This window comes from Gopherus flavomarginatus, chromosome 3 (assembly GCF_025201925.1).
Source record: "Gopherus flavomarginatus isolate rGopFla2 chromosome 3, rGopFla2.mat.asm, whole genome shotgun sequence".
Lineage (NCBI taxonomy): Eukaryota > Metazoa > Chordata > Testudines > Testudinidae > Gopherus > Gopherus flavomarginatus.
The window spans coordinates 40527964-40546394 of NC_066619.1; the positions used below are offsets into that span (position 1 = coordinate 40527964).

Genomic DNA, 18431 nt, shown 5'->3' on the forward strand with positions numbered 1-18431 from the left:
TTAGGTGAAAATTGTGTGTCTACGGCTCTATTTTACCCGCCATATATTTCATGTTATAGCAGTCTCAGATGATGGCTCAGCACATGTTCATTTTAAGAATATTTTTGCTGCAGATTTGACAAAACACAAAGAAGGTACTAATGTGAGATTTCTAAAGATAGCTACAGCACTCGACCCAAGGTTTAAGAATCTGAAGTGCCCTCCAATATCTGAGCAGGACGAGGTGTGGAGCATGCTTTCATAAGTCTTAAAAGAGCAATACTCTGATGCAGAAACTACAGAACCTGAACCACCATAAAAGAAAAACAACTTTCTGCTGGTGGTATCTGACTCAGATAATGAAAATGAACATGCGTCGGTCTACACAGCTGTGAATTGTTATCGAGCAGAACCTGTCATCAGCATGGGCGCATGTCCTCTGGAATGGTGGTTGAAGCATGTAGGGACATACGAAAGTTTAGCGCATCTGGCATGTAAATATTTTGTGATGCCTGCTACAACAGAGCCATGAGAACACCTGTTTTCACTTTCAGGTGACATTGTGAACAAGAAGCGGGCAGCATTATCTCCTGCAAATGTGAACAAACTTGTTTGTCTGAGCAATTGGCTGAACAAGAAATAAGACTGAGTAGAATTGTAGGCTCTAAAGTTTTACATTGTTTTACTTTTGAATGCTGTTATTTTTTGTACATAATTCTACATTTGTAGGTTCAACTTTCATGATAAAGAGATTGCACTACAGTACTTGTATTAGGTGAATTGAAAAATACAATTACTTTTGTTTTTTACAGTGTAAATATCTGTAATCAAAAATAAATATAAAGTACACTGTACACTTTTATTCTGTTATAATTAAAATCAATATATTTGAAAATGTAGAAAACATCCCAAAATATATAAATACATAGTATTCTATTATTGTTTAACAAAGTAATTAATAACGATTAATTTTTTTAATCACTTGACAGCCCTAGATTATTATTAGTCCTCACAAAGATTAGAGGGGTGCCTCAAATCTCAAAAGATGGGAGAGACTCCTGAGGTTCAGTTGACTAAATCTGGCAATGTGTAAACCCCGCATCAACTTTGAAGGCCCAATCAAAGTGGCTTTATGCATAGCAGAAGTAATATCAAGTTGCCTAGATCTATCCAGGTTGACCAGGTCTGGTGCCAATACTCCATCACCACTGATTGCTGGAGAACTGCTTACCAAACTGGCAGTTTTCTAGGGCAAAATGCAGGGGTTTGTGGAAGTGTTTTATGGATTTGTTGCTTAAATGATATGGTTGGATGTAATAGTTCCTGCAAGGTGGTGTCTTGTGGAAGCACAACACTGCTACATTGATGACAGTCTAACACTAATGCAGAGTTTGGTACCTATGATAAAGGGCTGGACAGTTTCCTGTTTTTAATTAATCTTGTTTTTTTTATTGATTATTACTGTATGGGTAATTTATGGCAGACATCCTTAAAGAGTAGAAAACCAGTGTAACCTGTAACTAGAGATGCTACAAGGTAAAGAGTACATGGAACCTTCACCTTCTTCCTCTCTTGGTCAAGAGGCAATGGGCAAATGTGTCCTCTTCCAGTGAGCTGCGTTGCAGTCAGGCTGCAAAAAATGAACACTAGGGGAGAAGTCTTAAGGACCAAGATGGGGATGAAATTTGGGAGGGTGTTGGTCACAGTACATCTGTACAACATTGGGTTGTAAATTATCTGGCTTTCCCATAGGCAGAGTCTGACTTGGCCAGTACTTGGATGAGAGACCTCTAGGAATTGGTGTTAGTTATTCATTAGGCGGTACTCTTCTCTTTGCGTTTTTATTGACCAACTGCCTCAGCATGTATGTTGTTTCATAGGATCACAGAAATATAGGGCTGGAAGGGACCTTGAGAAGTCATCAAGTCCAGCCCCCTTCACTGTGCAGGATGAAGTAAACCTGGGCCATCCCTGACAAGTGTTTATACAAACAGTTTTATCGGATCCCCCTTCAGTCTTTTCTCAAGATTGAACATGCCCTTTTTTTAACCTTTCCTCATAAGTCAGGTTTTCTAAACCTTTTATAATTTTTGTTGCTCTCCTCTGGAAACTCTCCAATTTGTCCACATCTTTCCAAAAATGTGGTTCCCAGAACTGGACACAGTACTGCAGCTGAGGCATCACCAGTGCTGAGTAGACTGGGGCAATTATCTCTTTGTGTTTTACATACAAAACTTTGGTTAATACACCCTAGAATGATATTAGACTTTTTCCCAGCTGCATCACCTTGTTGATGCATAAGAACATAAGAATGGCCCTTCTGGGTCAGACCAAAGATCCATCTAGTTCTGACAGTGGCCAGTGCCAGGTGCCCCAGTGGGAATGAACAGAACAGGTAATCTTCAAGTGATACATCCCCTGTTACTCATTCCCAGCTTCTGGCAAACAGAGGCTAGGGACATCTTGTGTTATGAGAAGTAGTAAACAACACTTCCTTATCTACTTTCTCTACATCACTCATGATATTATAAACCTCAATCATATTTCCCTTTAACTGTCTCTTTTTCAAGCTGAAAATCCCTGTCTTATTAATCTCTCCTCATACGGAAGCCGTTCCATACCCCATATATTTTCTGTTGCCCTTTTCTGAACCTTTTCCAATTCCAATATATCTTTTTTGAGATGGGACGACCACATCTGCACACGGTATTCAAGATGTGGGCATACCATGGATTTATATAGAGGCAATATTCAATTTGTTATGCATTATGACCCTCAGATCTTTCTTTGCAGTGCTACCATCAAGACAGTTATTTCCCATTTTATAGCTGTGCATTTGATTTTTCCTTCCTAAGAGAAGTACTTTGCATGTGTCTATATTGAATTTCATCTTGTTGAATTCAAACCAATTCTCCAATTTGTCATGGTCATTTTGAACTCTAATCCTGTCCTTCAAGATGCTTGCAACCCTTCCCAGCTTGATGTCTTCTGCAGATTTTATAAGTGTATTCTCCACTCCATTATCCAAATCATTTAATGAAAATATTAAATAGTACTGGACCCAGGACTGTGGGCCCCAACAGATATACCCACCCAGTTTGACAGCAAACTGTAGATAACTACTCTTTGAATATAGTTTCTCAGCTAGTTAAGGACCTACCTTATCGTAATTTCATCTAGACCTAATTTCGCTAGTTTGCTTATGAGATTGTCATGTGAGACTTGTCAATGCCTTACTAAACTCAAGATATATCACATCTACTGCTTCCTCTCCATCCAGTAGTCCAGCAAACCTGTAAAAGAAGAAAATTAGGTTGGTTTGGCATGATTTGTTCTTGACAAATCCATGCTGGCTATCATCCCAGTGCTTACTAATTTGTTCCAGTATCTTTCCAGGGGTCGAAGTTAGGCTGACCGTAATTCCCTGGATCCTCTTTATTCCCCCCTGGATAATTGCTTCAGCTGGTTCCTTAAGTACCGTTGGATGAATTTCATCAGGACGTGCTGCCTTGAATATATCTAACTTATCTAAATAATCTTTAAACTGTTCTTCCCTTACTTTGGCTTGCGTTCCTTCCCCCTACTTGTTAATATTAATATCTGGTCACCATTAACCATTTTAGTGAAGACTGAAGCAAAACAGGCATTAAACACCTCAGTATTCTTAATGTTATCAGTTATTAGCTTCCTTCCCTGCTAAGTAGAGCACCTACTCCTTAGTATTTCTCTTGCTCATAATGTGTTTAAAGAACCTCTTATTGTCTTATGTCTCTTGTTAGGTGTAACTCCATTTGTGCCTCAGCCCTGGTATACACTAGCAATTTATGTTGGTATAACTAGGTTGCTCAGTGGTGTGGAAAATCCACATGCTTATACTGACTCAATTCCTGGTTTAGACAGCACTACGTCAGCGGGAGGGTTTTTCCCATTGACATAGCCACTGCCTCTCAGGGCAGTGAATTACCTGCGCCAATGGGAGAAGCTTTCCCTCTGTTTTAGGTAGCATCTTGAAGTGCTGCTGCAGCCTGTTAGGTATAGACAAGTTCTCAGCCTTTCTGATTTTGTTCCTACATGCTTGTGTTATTCTTGTATATTCCTCTTTAGCATTTTTTCACTTTTTGTAGGATTCCTTTCTGATTTTCAGGTCTCTTTTTTTGTGTGCTTCAGGACGTCATTGCTCTCAGATGAAATTTAAAACTCAATCCATTACACAATAAATACTTAGACCAAGTTTTTCAGAAACAAGTGCATAAACTTAGGCTCCTAAGCCCTTATTTAGATGCCTTAAAAGGTCACTTGAGTTTCCAAAGTGCTGTGGAGTAGCTCCCATTGGATTTAAGAATTTAACTTTAGTCACCCTTTGTTTAAAAATCTTGACCTGTAATATGTATAAACATGTTTTTCCCCATGCTAGTATGTTTTCCTTCAGTAAAGATGTAAAGGAGTGGCGTAAATAGAATTAAAGATATTTTGTGCAAAATAAGCATCTGGTTATCAAGAAGTGTGTTGATAGATATCAGTAGATTTGCTGCCGAGTTCTGTGCTTGCTTTGATTAATGACTACATATGAAAATGTTGCCTATAAATTGCATTGCAGTGCTATTAAATTTTGTACTTAACAATGTTCAGTGTACAAGCAAGCACTTGACCTTCTTTCCTCTGATTCCTAATCCACCAGCAATCCTTCAAGCACCTCTACCTCCAAACCCATTTGTTGTTTCCTCTTGTAATTTTTCCCAAGAAGTGCTGATTGCCCTTCTAGCTACCAGACATTCCTGCTAGCAGACTTGACTTCCTTCCATTCCTAGCTGCAATTTTACAGCTCAGAGAAATAACCATTTTTAGTTGCCTAGCCTCTCCCATGTTGCATAGGGACTTTTCTAAATGGCTTACACATAAGTCTACTCTATTGAGTAAAACCAACGCATGATTAAAAGCAATCAGCTAGTTTCATGATTTCCTTTACATTGTGATTCATACAGTCATATTTTTGCATTATTTGAATGTCTTTTAATAGTGATTATTACCTTTTTAACATGTAATGGTTCCCTAAAGAGAAAAAAGAAAACTAAGTAGAAGTATGTTCTATTCAGTCTGTATTTAATTTGATTTTTAAATCATATAGATCTAAAATGTCATTTTAAAATTTAATTAGAATTTAATCTGAATACACTACACTGCTCTGCTCTAAACATAAGTCTGTTCTGGCTCCCTCTCACATCTCATCTCCATGTCAAGATGTTATCATTTCAGGGATGGTGAGTGAAAGGGAGAGATCTAAATCATCTAGATTTGGATTTTAAAGCATTCAGCATTGCCCTTAAGTCTTGAAGATGTAGCAAAAGAACGTGTCTGTTAACACACTTGGTGTGAAGAATAGGCTTCCCTCATACATCTGAAATTGCTTCAAAGAAAAACAAACACAAGACCCCATTTCGGCAAAAGGACTGGTCTTGGAGTGGGTGGGTGCCCACCAGGGGCACCAAATTTTTAAAAAGAATGGTGTGAAAAAAAAGTCTTCCATGCATAGATTGTCTGTTTTTTTTCTATTCTTACCTCTTTTCAGTTCACTGTTTACACAATGTGGAAGGCTTAGATCATTCTCCAAGCCAGGCAAACACAGCCCTGAGTGAATGAAACAAGACAGAAAAATCCTGGCAGAAGTGCTGGGAGGGATCTGGGGTTACAATTTTACCTACTTATGGGTATTGAACCTAATTTACTAAGGGTATGTCTACACTAGCAGAGTTACAGAGCGGCTCAGAGAGCATTGAAGGGAAACCGCTGTTGTGTGTTCACACTATCAGCTGCCGGCCCAATAGCGTGTTCACACTTGCGGTATGTGGAGCAGTGCATAGTGCATCTCTATGGGATAGCTCAGTGGTTTGAGCACTGGCCTGCTAAACCCAGGGTTGTGAATTCAATCCTTGAGGGGGCCATTTAGGGATTTAGTTGGGGATTGATTCTGCTCTGAGCAGGAGTTGGACTAGATGACCTTCTGAGATCTCTTCCAACCCTAATAATCTATGTTTCTATGATGATATTGTCTCTGATGCACAATTCACCATAGTCAGCACTAAAATCTGTGAGTTATCTATACCATGGGGTTGATGTTTGGGGTGATCAGATTACATAAATTAGCACAGGCAGATCTCTGGTCTTTATTTCAACACCCTTGGAGCCACCTGTGGCTAGTCATTCAAGTGTAGCCATTGTAGACACTTACAGGAACAGTGGTCAATAGGCACCTGGATCAAGAGAGCCTTTTGAGTAAGATTGCTGTTTAGTTGCATCATATTTTTGATTTGTTGAAAAATGTGTAAATAACTCAACCTCCGCTTCCCCCTCTCTGATGTGGTCAAAGAGAGTACATTTTGCTCAAGGATCTTTCTAATGGTTTCACACCTCCACACAAGAGTGTAGTGATTAAGGAGAAGCTATGTTTTAGGGTGAAGACAAACTGAACCCAGAGGTTCAGTGCTGATCTTTTGTCAAACAATTCGCCAATATACGACTGTTACCTTACCTGCCTATGTGGCCAAAGGGCAGTTTGAGTTGTAGGCTTATACTTTACAAAGGTGTGTATGAAGTGGGAGTCACAGTGGTGAGGGCTGCTGTCTCGGGAATGGATTCTTAGAGAGAAGGTTGGCTGCTAATATCTGGAGTAGACTCAGAAAAAGGTTGAGGACCTTTTGTTTGCTTGAGGACATCTGTGGAAATCAGGAGGAGGCTGCATTACGCAGGCAAAAGCCCCTGCGTAAAAATTATATCATAGTGAATCAATAAAATAGCAGACTGAAATGTGTGCACTTTGTTTTAAAGCTGCAATTATTCCTGATCGAAAGCTTAGTTAAAATCAATATGAAAATCAATATGAATCACTTCTAGGTTTGATTGTTTATGTAGTCTAAAAATCATAAAAGGCCAAGGATTGGGAGAAAATGAATGCCAGGTGATCACTCTGAATTGTAAAAGATAATATGTCTCTTACGCATAACTTAATTGAAGATGTTGCATAATAGAGCTGCTGTTTTAGTGAAGCTTTTTATTCAAACTTTTCATTGAAACTTTTCACCACATTTTTACCTTTGGTTTGTTTTTCCTCTTTGTTCTTTTTTTCTTCAAATTGTGTCTCATACAAATCTGTTGGCTATCAGTACTTGAAACCTCTGTAATATCTCTAGAATGTCTCCATCACTGCAATATGCAAGGCAGTTACCTGAAGCTCAGTACATTTACTCAGTATTCTTTCTTGACTGGACAGCTAGCTCTGAAGCCCAGTTTGGAACAGTGGTCCTGCAATCTTTGTTTCACTAGTTCTACTCAGATCTGCTTTGCATAAGGTGTTTATCATTGCTTCTTAATCTATAGATACTTTTTGAAGGAGAGAGGGAGATTATTTACCAGTAACTGTAGTTCAAGAAGACTGCATGTGTAGATCCCATGCTCTTCATTCATTTTTGGGGGGATTCTTAAATGGATTCCTGAATAAATTGAAGGAACGGAGTGGCAATTGAAACTGTTGTTTCTCACTTTTGTGGGGTGCTCTTACAATGCGTGTGTTACTCCTGGGAGAATTCTGTGCCAAAAAATTAAAAATTCTGCACACAATATTTGAAAATTTTATTTGTCAAAATAACACAATATAATCATGCCAGTTTCAATTATTTTGGTAATTTATTTCAAAATATCTGTCAGCAAGTTATGTCTAACAATACAGACCAAAACAACAACAAAAATTCTGGTAATTTTTTATTTTTATTTTATTTTATTTTTTACAAATAGATTCCTTGCTAGGCATATTAATACAGAACTCTGAGTAATTCTTTTAACTTATAATACAGAACTGTATTTCCGGCACCTGTCAGAAACAGTGCAAAGGCTTGGAGGAGCCAGGGTTAACGTGTGGGCTGAGGGAGGGGGAAGGAGCCTAGGACTGAACCTGGAGGGTGTTGGGTGTGGGTAGTAGGATTTGGTGTTTTTTTTTTTTTTTTTTTTTTTTTGGAGGGGTGGGGAAGATTCCTAAGTAGTTGAGAAGTCTCCTCTGATGCAGACCCTGGCTGACCCCAACCCTCTTCCATATAGTCAGGCACATTTGCCCCTACCCTGTAGCCCCCAACCCCATGGGTCTCTGCATCCCCCTTTCCTGTCCCCAGGCTCAACGCGCTCACCCCACAAGCTTCTGAGCCCATGCCTCAGTCTGTACCCTCCTCTAGCCATTCTGAACCCCAATCTGTGATGCCCCAGCAGCCCTGTGTGCCCCATTCTGTCCTAATCTGGCTCTGTGGGCAGGGTGCTGTGATGAACTTCTACTCCTGGGGGAATTCTGCAGCACTGGGCATAGCTTTTTGCCCCGAAAATACATTCTGTCCCAGAAGTGCCGCAGTTCCCCCTTTTGCCCACCAGGGGGTGTTCTGACATCCCCATGGCCTCGTGGGCAAAAGGTGGAACTCCAGCACTTTTTAGGCAAAATGTATTTAATGCGGGAAAATACAACATTATGCAGGACAGAGGAATTCTGCATGTCTGCAGATGCGCACAATTCCCCCAGTAGTAGTGTGTGTGTGTGGCCTCAATGAGTATTGAAGTGCCACACAGATTCCAATTGTGCATATCCACAAAGGCAATCATTTTACTGGTTAATAAACTTAATTATTTTCCTTTGTGAAAAATATTACACTAAAAGAATAATAATTGATCACACATCTGCCTTTTCCCCCTCAGTTGATGTATTGTAATGCTTGTAGTAATATTTCACTCAAAAATAGAATGGGATATTAGAGACCAGACTTACTTCCCCTCAATTAATGGATATATACCATTTGTTGTCAAGGTGGCTTTTCCAGAGTTTTGATTGTAGAAAGTTTGTCAGCCATGTATTGGGAGTATGAATCCAGCCATAGAGATCTGTAATTACCGACTTATTTGGAAAAAAATGCCCCACCAGGTAAGTAATTCTGTGATATAACAAAACAATAAGAGGAAAATAAAGCAAACAAATATCACACAAAAGTAAATATGACTAATTGTTTAAGAAGTTAGGTGTTTTAGTTAAACCTTTGTAGAAATAGTTTGTTGGCAAAGACACTGAATCATCTGACATTTATTTTTGCAGAGCTAAGTTCAGAAAACCTCAGAACCTGCTTTAAGATCATCAGTGCTTATATTTTTTTATCATCATCTGAATTTCTACAGGTATGTGGGGAAATGAAGTTACTATTTTGTGAAGCTTTGTGTTCACCATTTAATTTTGATTGTTAGTAGTGTATTGTGCCAAAAGACACTTTTCTCCTTTTTCCTGTATCAAAATATTATTTTCTTGTAATAACTGATTCATTGCACATTGTGACCTTTCAATAAAATAATGTAGTTGAAGGGAACAATAGTTTAAAATTTTTAATAATAATAATAATAATGTTTATATTATACTAGTGCCCACAGGAACCAAGTGAGTTGTGAAACACATTGTGCTAGGTGCTGTACACCTACATAGGAAGTGATAATCCCTTCTCCAAATGAGTTTACAGTTTAAGTAGGCATGACAGACTAAGGAAGGAAGTTGCTAGTATTCTTATTTTATAGATGGGGAACTGAGACATATAGATTAAGGGTCAAATTTTTGAAGGTATTGAAATCAATGGGTGCTAAATGCCTAAATACTTTTAAAAATCTGGGCCTAAATGACTTGCCCAAAGTATCTGAGGAATTCTGTGGCCGAGGTGAGATTTGAACCCAGATCATCTGATTTTAAGCACAGTGACTTAACCATAAATTGATCCTAGTCAAGTTCTTTCTCTGTTGTGCCTCCCTTCCTATTCCATTTTGGTTGTAACTCAAAGGTTGAATGCCCCTTTCATTACGTGTCTTTTACACTCATATTTAAAACAAGTTTGTTTTTTAATTTATATATGGGTTGTCAGGAATAGCCTGTGTGATATGCAGGTGTGCAGAAGTAGAATTAATTTATACAGTATCAACTAGGATTTACTAGATTTATTTTAATAAAACTGACTGCATTACATTTGTTTTCTAGTCCACCATCCTATGTCACTTGTAAATGGTTATTGCTTGAGTACTGTAGAATCCTCCATTCCACGGTAATTGAGCTGTCGCCTGTTAGACTATTTTTAACTGTGAGAGAAGGAAATCAGACCTACTTGTTAGACCATCCCCTAAGTCTCTCTGTTTTTGCAAGAAGAAAGATGTAAAATACAAAAGCTGGTGTAGAGAAAAGTTGGGCTTTGTGCATTGTTTTATCTGAATTTATTCATGTATTTTGATAAAGCTTAATTTGAACCTTAATTTGCTTATTACGCAGCTATTACTAAAATAAGGTGTATATTGATCCTATAATTTTAATTTCTTTAATAAGCAGAAAAGTCAAATGTAAAGTGAAAATTATTGGAGATTAAACTATGTTCCATATAAAACTCCACAGAGTTCAATTTAAATGGATTTTACTCCCAGTCATCTGAATTAAAATGTAATCTTACTTAAATTCTAAATGAAGAAATTTACCATTATATACATATTTTTTAAATTGTTGAATCATAGTCTCTCAGGATTATAACATTTAAAGGGGCAGTGGTTTTCATTGAAAATGTACATCAAAATTACCCCCCCCCCCCCACATTTGGCTGTAGAATTAATATTTTTTGTGACTTGATTTCCATGATAATGTTTAGTAAAACAAGTGTTTAACAGGAAATGCAATTATTGAAGTAATTCTTACTTTCTGGACAGTTCTAAGTCATTCTTTGATTAACATTATTTTTAAGTGTAGAATTCAAATTTTTTTAGATATTGTACAGGACAGGATTCTCGCAAAAGAGAGTAGTGGTGAAAATCTGTTGAATACGCTTTTAAGGAAGAAAGATATTATGCACTGCTTCGGTTAAGAAACATTTGTGTGCCCTCAAGATTCTTTTGAAAATTATATCAGAAATGGTGTCACTGGAAGAATATTTTATTCCTATGCAGGTTTTGCTAATGTGTAGTTAAGGTTACAACTGCATTTCTTAGTACAGTAATTAAAATTCTAGGAAATCATTAGTTAAACCAACAGTTTCATCCAATCCAGCCTCATCTCACATGCTCTCCCATCCAAACATCATAACACCAAAAAACACTCCTCAGCAGGACCGGCGCTAGGGGTTTGAATGCCCTAGGCGCACGGCCATTTTGCCGCCCCGCACGCTAGTCCCCCGGCTTTGCAGTCCTGCTTGTGGACGGTCGGCTGCTCCTGCGGCTCCGGTGGAGCTGCCGCAGTCGCGCCTGTGGGAGGTTCACCGCAGTTGCGCGAGCAACCGACCGTCCACAGGCACAACTGCGGCAGCTCCACCGGAGCCACGGACCAGCGGACCCTTCGCAGGCACCACTGCGGCAGCTCCACCGGAGCTGCCTGCCGCCCCCTCCGGCAAAATGCCACCCCCTAATAATGCTGGCGCCCTAGGCGATTGCCTAAGCTGCCTAAATGCAAGCGCCAGCCCTGCTCCTCAGTCCTTCCACAGATAACTTTCTTTAAATTCCATAATATAATCAACCACAGTGCACACGTGCTTACTTATAATCACAATCAAATGCATAACTTTAATTCTGATTTTTCAGCTAAATTAAGATGTTACATGTAGAATTATGTGCATTGTTAAATTTTATGTATTTGTAAATGAATAAGTATGAAGTTAGAGTTAAGACTGTGTTTGCAGAAGTCCTGAGGATCTGTGCTTCCCAGTGGAAATTGAGTTCTCAGCATTTTTAAAGATCAAGTTTTCTCAAGTTGGGTAGCCAAAAATGAAACATCCTGAACTTTGGTACTATTTTAATATATATATTTTTAATTATACAGTATTTGTGAAAGGTAAATAAATAAAGGGGCTCTGCTGACGCCCAGCTGAAGGCAGAAAAAGAGACACAGTACTGAGAATTAGGTAATCTACAGAACAGAAGAAAATGTAAATAGGTGACTGATGGAATGGGAATTGAGATTGAAAGAATGGAATAGTATAGGAGTCAAAGGGACTGCAGAGTCCAGAGGAAAAGGGATGCTGAATTGGAGGGGAGGAGAGAGAGCTGTAGAGGAAAAAGAAGTTAAAAAGAACAATAAACAGAAAAAAATGGAAAGAAAATCCTTAGAGATAAAAAGAGAAAATGAAAGGACAAAGATGGAAAAAACAACAAACAAATAAAGACACAACTTTGATTTGTACTTAAAAATGCATATTGTTTTCCACTCTTTGGCTTTATGTTCAATTCCAGCCAAATAATTCAGAACTGCTACATTCTACACTATCTGAAGATTCCAACTGAAAGTAAAAGATTTCAGGTTTATCAATCTGCCTTTTCCAGGTATTAGTCCAGATTCTAAGCTTTGGTACACTGCTAATACCAATCAAATGAGAATGACAGAATCTTATATACTTAAAATTTTTAACAGAGTTGCATGTAGTCCACCCACACTACTATGGAGTGGACCATTGTTCCTCACTAGTGAGGGAATGAAAGGGCCTCTAAACCAGAGGAATTTTTAATTCCTACCTCAGAAAGAGCAAACTACCAAGAACTTTCAGACAAGCTGTGGTCAGCCATCAGCCTGTCATGGGGGTCCACTCACCATTAGGGCCCCTCCTCCTGGCCACTCTGGGCATTAAGTCCTTCCAGGTGCTGTGCCCTCCTTTATCAGTCTCTCAACCCACCTCTGCAACTCCAGGTGCTCTTTCTTCATGGTTGGTTCTTGGGCCAGGTCACTATGGTCCTCCCCTTCTGGGGTAACAGAGTATTTCAAGGCAAACCATCCCAGGCAGTCTATTCTCCACTGTCTTGCCTGTGCCACATCCCCAGTGGCTGGTAGGGGAATCTGGGTCCACCCTTTACTCCAGGGTCCAGATCAGGGGTCCTCTCTTCAGCAGCCAAGGTCTTATTCCTTGCTGCTTTGCCTCTGAGTCATTCGTCTGGTGCTCTTCCCTTTCTGGGTTTGCCAGCCCAAACTCCCTTCTCCTAGGGAGTGACTGCAGACTACTTCAGCTCTCAGCGACTGGGCTTTATACAGGCTCCACCTGTTTCTGTCCAGATGAACCTCATCTAATTAATCCCTGCTTCCTGGCTTCTCCTTCAGGTGCATCTGGGGAATTAATTGTCCTATCCAGCCACCTTAATCCCACCTGGGCATGGTGGAGGGTGACACCCCATCACACTGCCCAGGAAATCAATTGTGGACACTGTTGCCTCTTGCCTCTCTTTTCTGGAAATCATCATTGAGAAAGTGGTTTTAGGACAACTCCAACATATGGCACTCGTAGGTTCTTTGGACTTCATCCACTCAGGTATGACCAACCTATGGCACAGAAAGAGTGCTTATAGTTGTGGCTGACAATCTCAGGGCAACGGACAGAGGCCAGGCTGCCACAGTGGTCTGTGGTCATAGGATATTGCTGACCTGACTGCAAGACCTTTTAGAGCCAATTGAATCAAACTAAAATAGTTCCACTTATTTCTCTCAGTACTATCTGTGATACTAGTTTTGGTTGACTGCTGTTCCTTTCTGAAGACTTTCATTCATAGATTCCAGGATTAATCTGATCACCTCTTCTGTTCAGTGATAGACATGTTTATATATGAGACAGTATGGTTTAGAATGTTTTCAGCAGCTTTTGAAAAACGTATCTTGCTCCTATTAGCCTGTGGACTAGATCTATAGGCCAGCATGAAAAATACCTGTATTGCCACACCTCCTGTAATTTAAAGGAATAAAACAATTCTGAATTTTTGTACTGTATTTAATTGAAGTATATTGCAAAATCAACTTCATATTTTTCTGCTTTGCTGATTTTCAGTTTTCCTCATTAATTATTACTGTAATCAGGCAGTAGATGATACCCAATTGCAAGAAGCCAAGTCCTGGAGGCTCAATGGCTTAGGGCAGTGGTTTTCAACTTTTTTTCATGTATAGCCCCTAAAATTTTTTTAATGGAGGTGCGGACTCCTTTGGAAACCTTAAACACGGACCACAAGTTGAAAACCACTGCTCTATGGTAACAACAACCTTTCGCGAACCCCAGGTTGAAAACCACTGATTTTTGGAGGTCAGGAAGTTAGAAGATTCCAGGATAGTTGGGAGGAGCCGGGGGAGAGATGGTGTGGAGGGCACCACATTGGCAGGACTGTGTGGGTGGGGGCCACAAAGAAAGGAAGAAAGACTGTGTTGCCCTGGGTGCAGGTGAGCATAAACCTGAGGAAAACGGACTTGTGATGGACACTGCTAGACTGGGACTGGTGGTGAACACTTTGAACACAGATTAACAAATTAAATAACCGTAGAGTTTTATTTAACAGAGCGGTTTATTTTTTGCCTTATGGCCTGGATCACAGACATTCACTTTATACTTACACACAACTATTTCAAATTTGATGACAATATATATCTCCAGATCAGTGGCACTGCTATGGGCACCCGCATGGCCCCACAATATGCCAATATCTTTATGGCCGACCTGGAACAACGCTTCCTCAGCTCTCGTCCACTCACGCCCCTTCTTTACCTACGCTACATTGATGACATCTTCATCATCTGGACCCATGGGAAGGAGACTCTGGAAAAATTCCACCACGATTTCAACAGCTTCCACCCCTCCATCAACCTCAGCCTGGACCAATCTACACGGGAGGTCCACTTTCTTGACACCACGGTGCAAATAAGTGATGGTCACATTAACACCACCCTATATCAAAAACCTACCGACCGCTATGCCTACCTTCATGCCTCCAGCTTCCATCCCGGGCACATCACACGATCCATTGTCTACAGCCAAGCACTGAGGTACAACCGCATCTGCTCTAACCCCTCAGACAGAGACCAACACCTACAAAATCTCCACCAAGCATTCTCAAAACTACAATACCCGCACGAGGAAATAAGGAAACAGATCAACAGAGCCAGACGTGTACCCAGAAGCCTCCTACTGCAAGACAAACCCAAGAAAGAAACCAACAGGACTCCACTGGCCATCACATACAGCCCCCAGCTAAAACCCCTCCAACGCATCATCAAGGATCTACAACCCATCCTGGACAATGATCCCACACTTTCACAGGTCTTGGGTGGCAGGCCAGTCCTTGCCCACAGACAACCTGCCAACCTGAAACATATTCTCACCAGTAACTGCACACCGCACCATAATAACTCTAGCTCAGGAACCAATCCATGCAACAAACCTCGATGCCAACTCTGCCCACATATCTACACCAGCGACACCATCACAGGACCTAACCAGATCAGCCACACCATCACTGGTTCATTCACCTGCACATCCACCAATGTAATATACACCATCATATGCCAGCAATGCCCCTCTGCTATGTACATCGGCCAAACTGGACAGTCTCTACGGAAAAGGATAAATGGACACAAATCAGACATTAGGAATGGCAATATACAAAAACCTGTAGGAGAGCACTTCAGCCTCCCTGGCCACACTATAGCAGACCTTAAGGTGGCCATCCTGCAGCAAAAAAACTTCAGGACCAGACTTCAAAGAGAAACTGCTGAGCTTCAGTTCATCTGCAAATTTGACACCATCAGCTCAGGATTGAACAAAGACTGTGAATGGCTTGCCAATTACAGAACCAGTTTCTCCTCTCTTGGTTTTCACACCTCAACTGCTAGAACAGGGCCTCATCCTCCCTGATTGAACTGATCTCGTTATCTCTAGCTTGCTTGCTAGCATATATATACCTGCCCCTGGAAATTTCCATTACATGCATCTGAGGAAGTGGGTATTCACCCACGAAAGCTCATGCTCCAAAACGTCTGTTAGTCTATAAGGTGCCACAGGATTCTTTGCTGCTTTTACAGATCCAGACTAACACGGCTACCCCTCTGATACTAGACATTCACTTGCGTCACTGCAGGATAAACCCCACAATCCAACCTCTTTCACCAATTTGTTTTACACACGCGCCCACCCCTCCCCCCTATTCTATATGGGCACAGGTGCTGGTAGATGTCCTAAGGCACCTTTTTCCAATTTGGGATGAGCATAAACCCTGTTTGTTTATGTTCATCTGGAAGCCCCTGATACAAAGACCCAGTTGCACACACAGGCATTCTGAGGCCATTTATATAAAAGAATATTAGGAAATTGGTACAGACCAATGGGCCAAATGGGATAGAGGACTGAGGGGAATTCAACAGCAACAGTGAAATATTTTTTAAAAAAGCACAATCCATTCTCCCGCCTCTAGAAGTATCCAACCTCACCACCCACCTAAGGCCTCTAATCCCACCTCACCACCCACCTAAGGCCTCTAATCCCACCAGTGGTGCATATAGAACTGAGATGCAATAGCCTAGTGAGGTAACTGCTCAGTGTCTGTTCAGGCTGGACCTCCAGCTTAATGGAGTAGGATACTCCTCAGCCACTCCACCTTCACCTTCCCTTGAGACACACCCTCACTTCACCTTCCCGTGGGATGGGGACACACACACACACACACACACACACACACACACACACACACACACACACACACCCCCCAAGCCTAAGTCCATAGTGCTTACCACCAGTCTGAGTCTAGCAGCGGCCATCTCAGTCCTGTATCCTGAGCTCACTCACATCCAGGACAGGACAACACAATCCTTCTTCCCTTCCACCAAGGCCCTGCCCCCCTTGACTCCTCCCAACCGTCCTGGAATCCTCTGGCTTCTTGCCCCTCTAGATCATTGATCCTCGTAGACTTGGCTTCTCACAGTTACATGCCATCTGCTGGCTTATTACATTATCCTTGATATTTGCTTGAAAACACAGTCTTTGTTTCTCGGTTTATCAGTTCCTGATACTTACTACTGCGAATTTTAGATCACCCCTCACTATAGTATCTGGAGGGCAGATTCTGTCACTCTTATACACAGTAGGTAGTATCTTATTCACTAAGTAGTTCCACTGATTTGGGCTACTGTCTGAGCAATGTACTGCCTGCTCTGTGAGCAGAGGTGACAGAATCAGGCCCTTGGTGGCATTTCTTTTCTCTTTTTTTACAGAAATCATTACAGACTTTAAGGTAGAAGGAACCGTTATGATCTACGACAGGCATTTTTGAAAATTTTAAGCTTTTAGATGTGAGAGAACTATAAGACTTATGCTATACCAGCCGATCAGCCAAAGAGCCCCTTTCATTCCCTCCAAACTCATGAGGAAGATGAGTGCTATTGAGAAGGGGTGGAAAAACAGAGGGGGGCAATGATGAGGCCAAGGATTTTCTTTCCCCTGCTGTCCGAGGCAAAGAATCTCCACCTCTGAAGATTCAAGGGCAAGACATTTGGAGTTTTCTACTTCAGTTTCCAGCCACTGGGTTTTTTGGTGTCTGTCTACCAGATTAAAGAGTCATCTGGTACCAGATGTCTTCTCCTTGTATAGATACTTGTAATCGAGTCACCTTTCAACTTTTTCTTTAATAAACTAAAATAGTTTAAGCTTGTTTAGTCTCATGGTAAAGAATATTTTCCAGACCGTAAATCATTCTTGTGGTGCTGTTCAGAGGCCGCTCCAATTTTCAACTTACTTTTTAAAGTGTGGACACCAGAAATAAGCACAACATTCCAGTAGTGATCTCACCAATACCAAACACAGGCAAAATTACCTCCCTGATCTTCAGTATTCCTGTTTATACAGATCAAGAAATATCCACAAGTAAGGTATAGCCTTTCTTCACTGCCTCACTGTGATTAAATCGTAAGCTGTGTGGAGAAGTTAATTGTAATATTATAGAAGTTTTGATAGTTTTTTGGATTACATATAAGTAGCAACTCATTAGTTTCGAAAAAACAAAGATCCTGCTCTCATGGAAGTATTGCAAGCAATTAAAAAAAATGCACATAAGAGAAGAGTGAGGTACAAAAAATGTGATGTGAATTGATGAAATAATCACAATTCTCAGCAATTTTTAAAACATTTTCTAACATGCTAGCTGGTCATTTTGGATTTTTGTGGATGTACAGTAGATTATAACTTTTCAATAACTACCATTTTCTTACAAATATAAAGGTTAAGTGTCATGCAATTTAAATGTACGTCTTGCTGCAGCTTATGACAGAATCAGTTCTTTGAGTTTCACTAGGAATTGCAATTGTAAATAAAATTGATTACAGATTTCATAATATGTCATTGTTTAAGGTTTTTTTTTTGCTCTTCATATAATGCAAATAACAAATGTTTAATTTTGGTTTTCATTTAATTTCAGGTTTATTCCGGTGACCTATGCCGATCGTTTTGTGAGCTCTTAAAGGATATAACTACTGAAGGTCAAGTTCAAGTGCTGAAGGTAGTGTATATTGTCATTTTTGGTCGTCCACTTTAAAGTGAGTAAAAAAATCAGTAACTTATTACAAAGAGCAGGGCTTTGTAATATGTTTAGGATAGCATTTAGCTCTTACAATCATCTTAATGCACAAGGGGCCTAAT

General features: G+C 40.3%; 1 protein-coding gene across 11 annotated transcripts in view; it reads left to right on the forward strand.

Annotated features, from left to right (window-relative positions):
• IPO11 (importin 11) overlaps positions 1–18431 on the forward strand; it is a 250522-nt gene that overhangs the window by 115711 nt on the left and 116380 nt on the right. For all 11 annotated transcript variants that reach the window (XR_007773522.1, XM_050946896.1, XM_050946894.1 and 8 more), the window contains 2 exons: positions 9095–9174; positions 18211–18291. Coding sequence is in view for 10 of the 11 variants with exons in the window: in XM_050946896.1 (XP_050802853.1) it covers positions 9095–9174; positions 18211–18291 (161 nt within the window). In the remaining variant the exon portion in view is untranslated. The remainder of the gene's footprint in view (positions 1–9094; positions 9175–18210; positions 18292–18431) is intronic.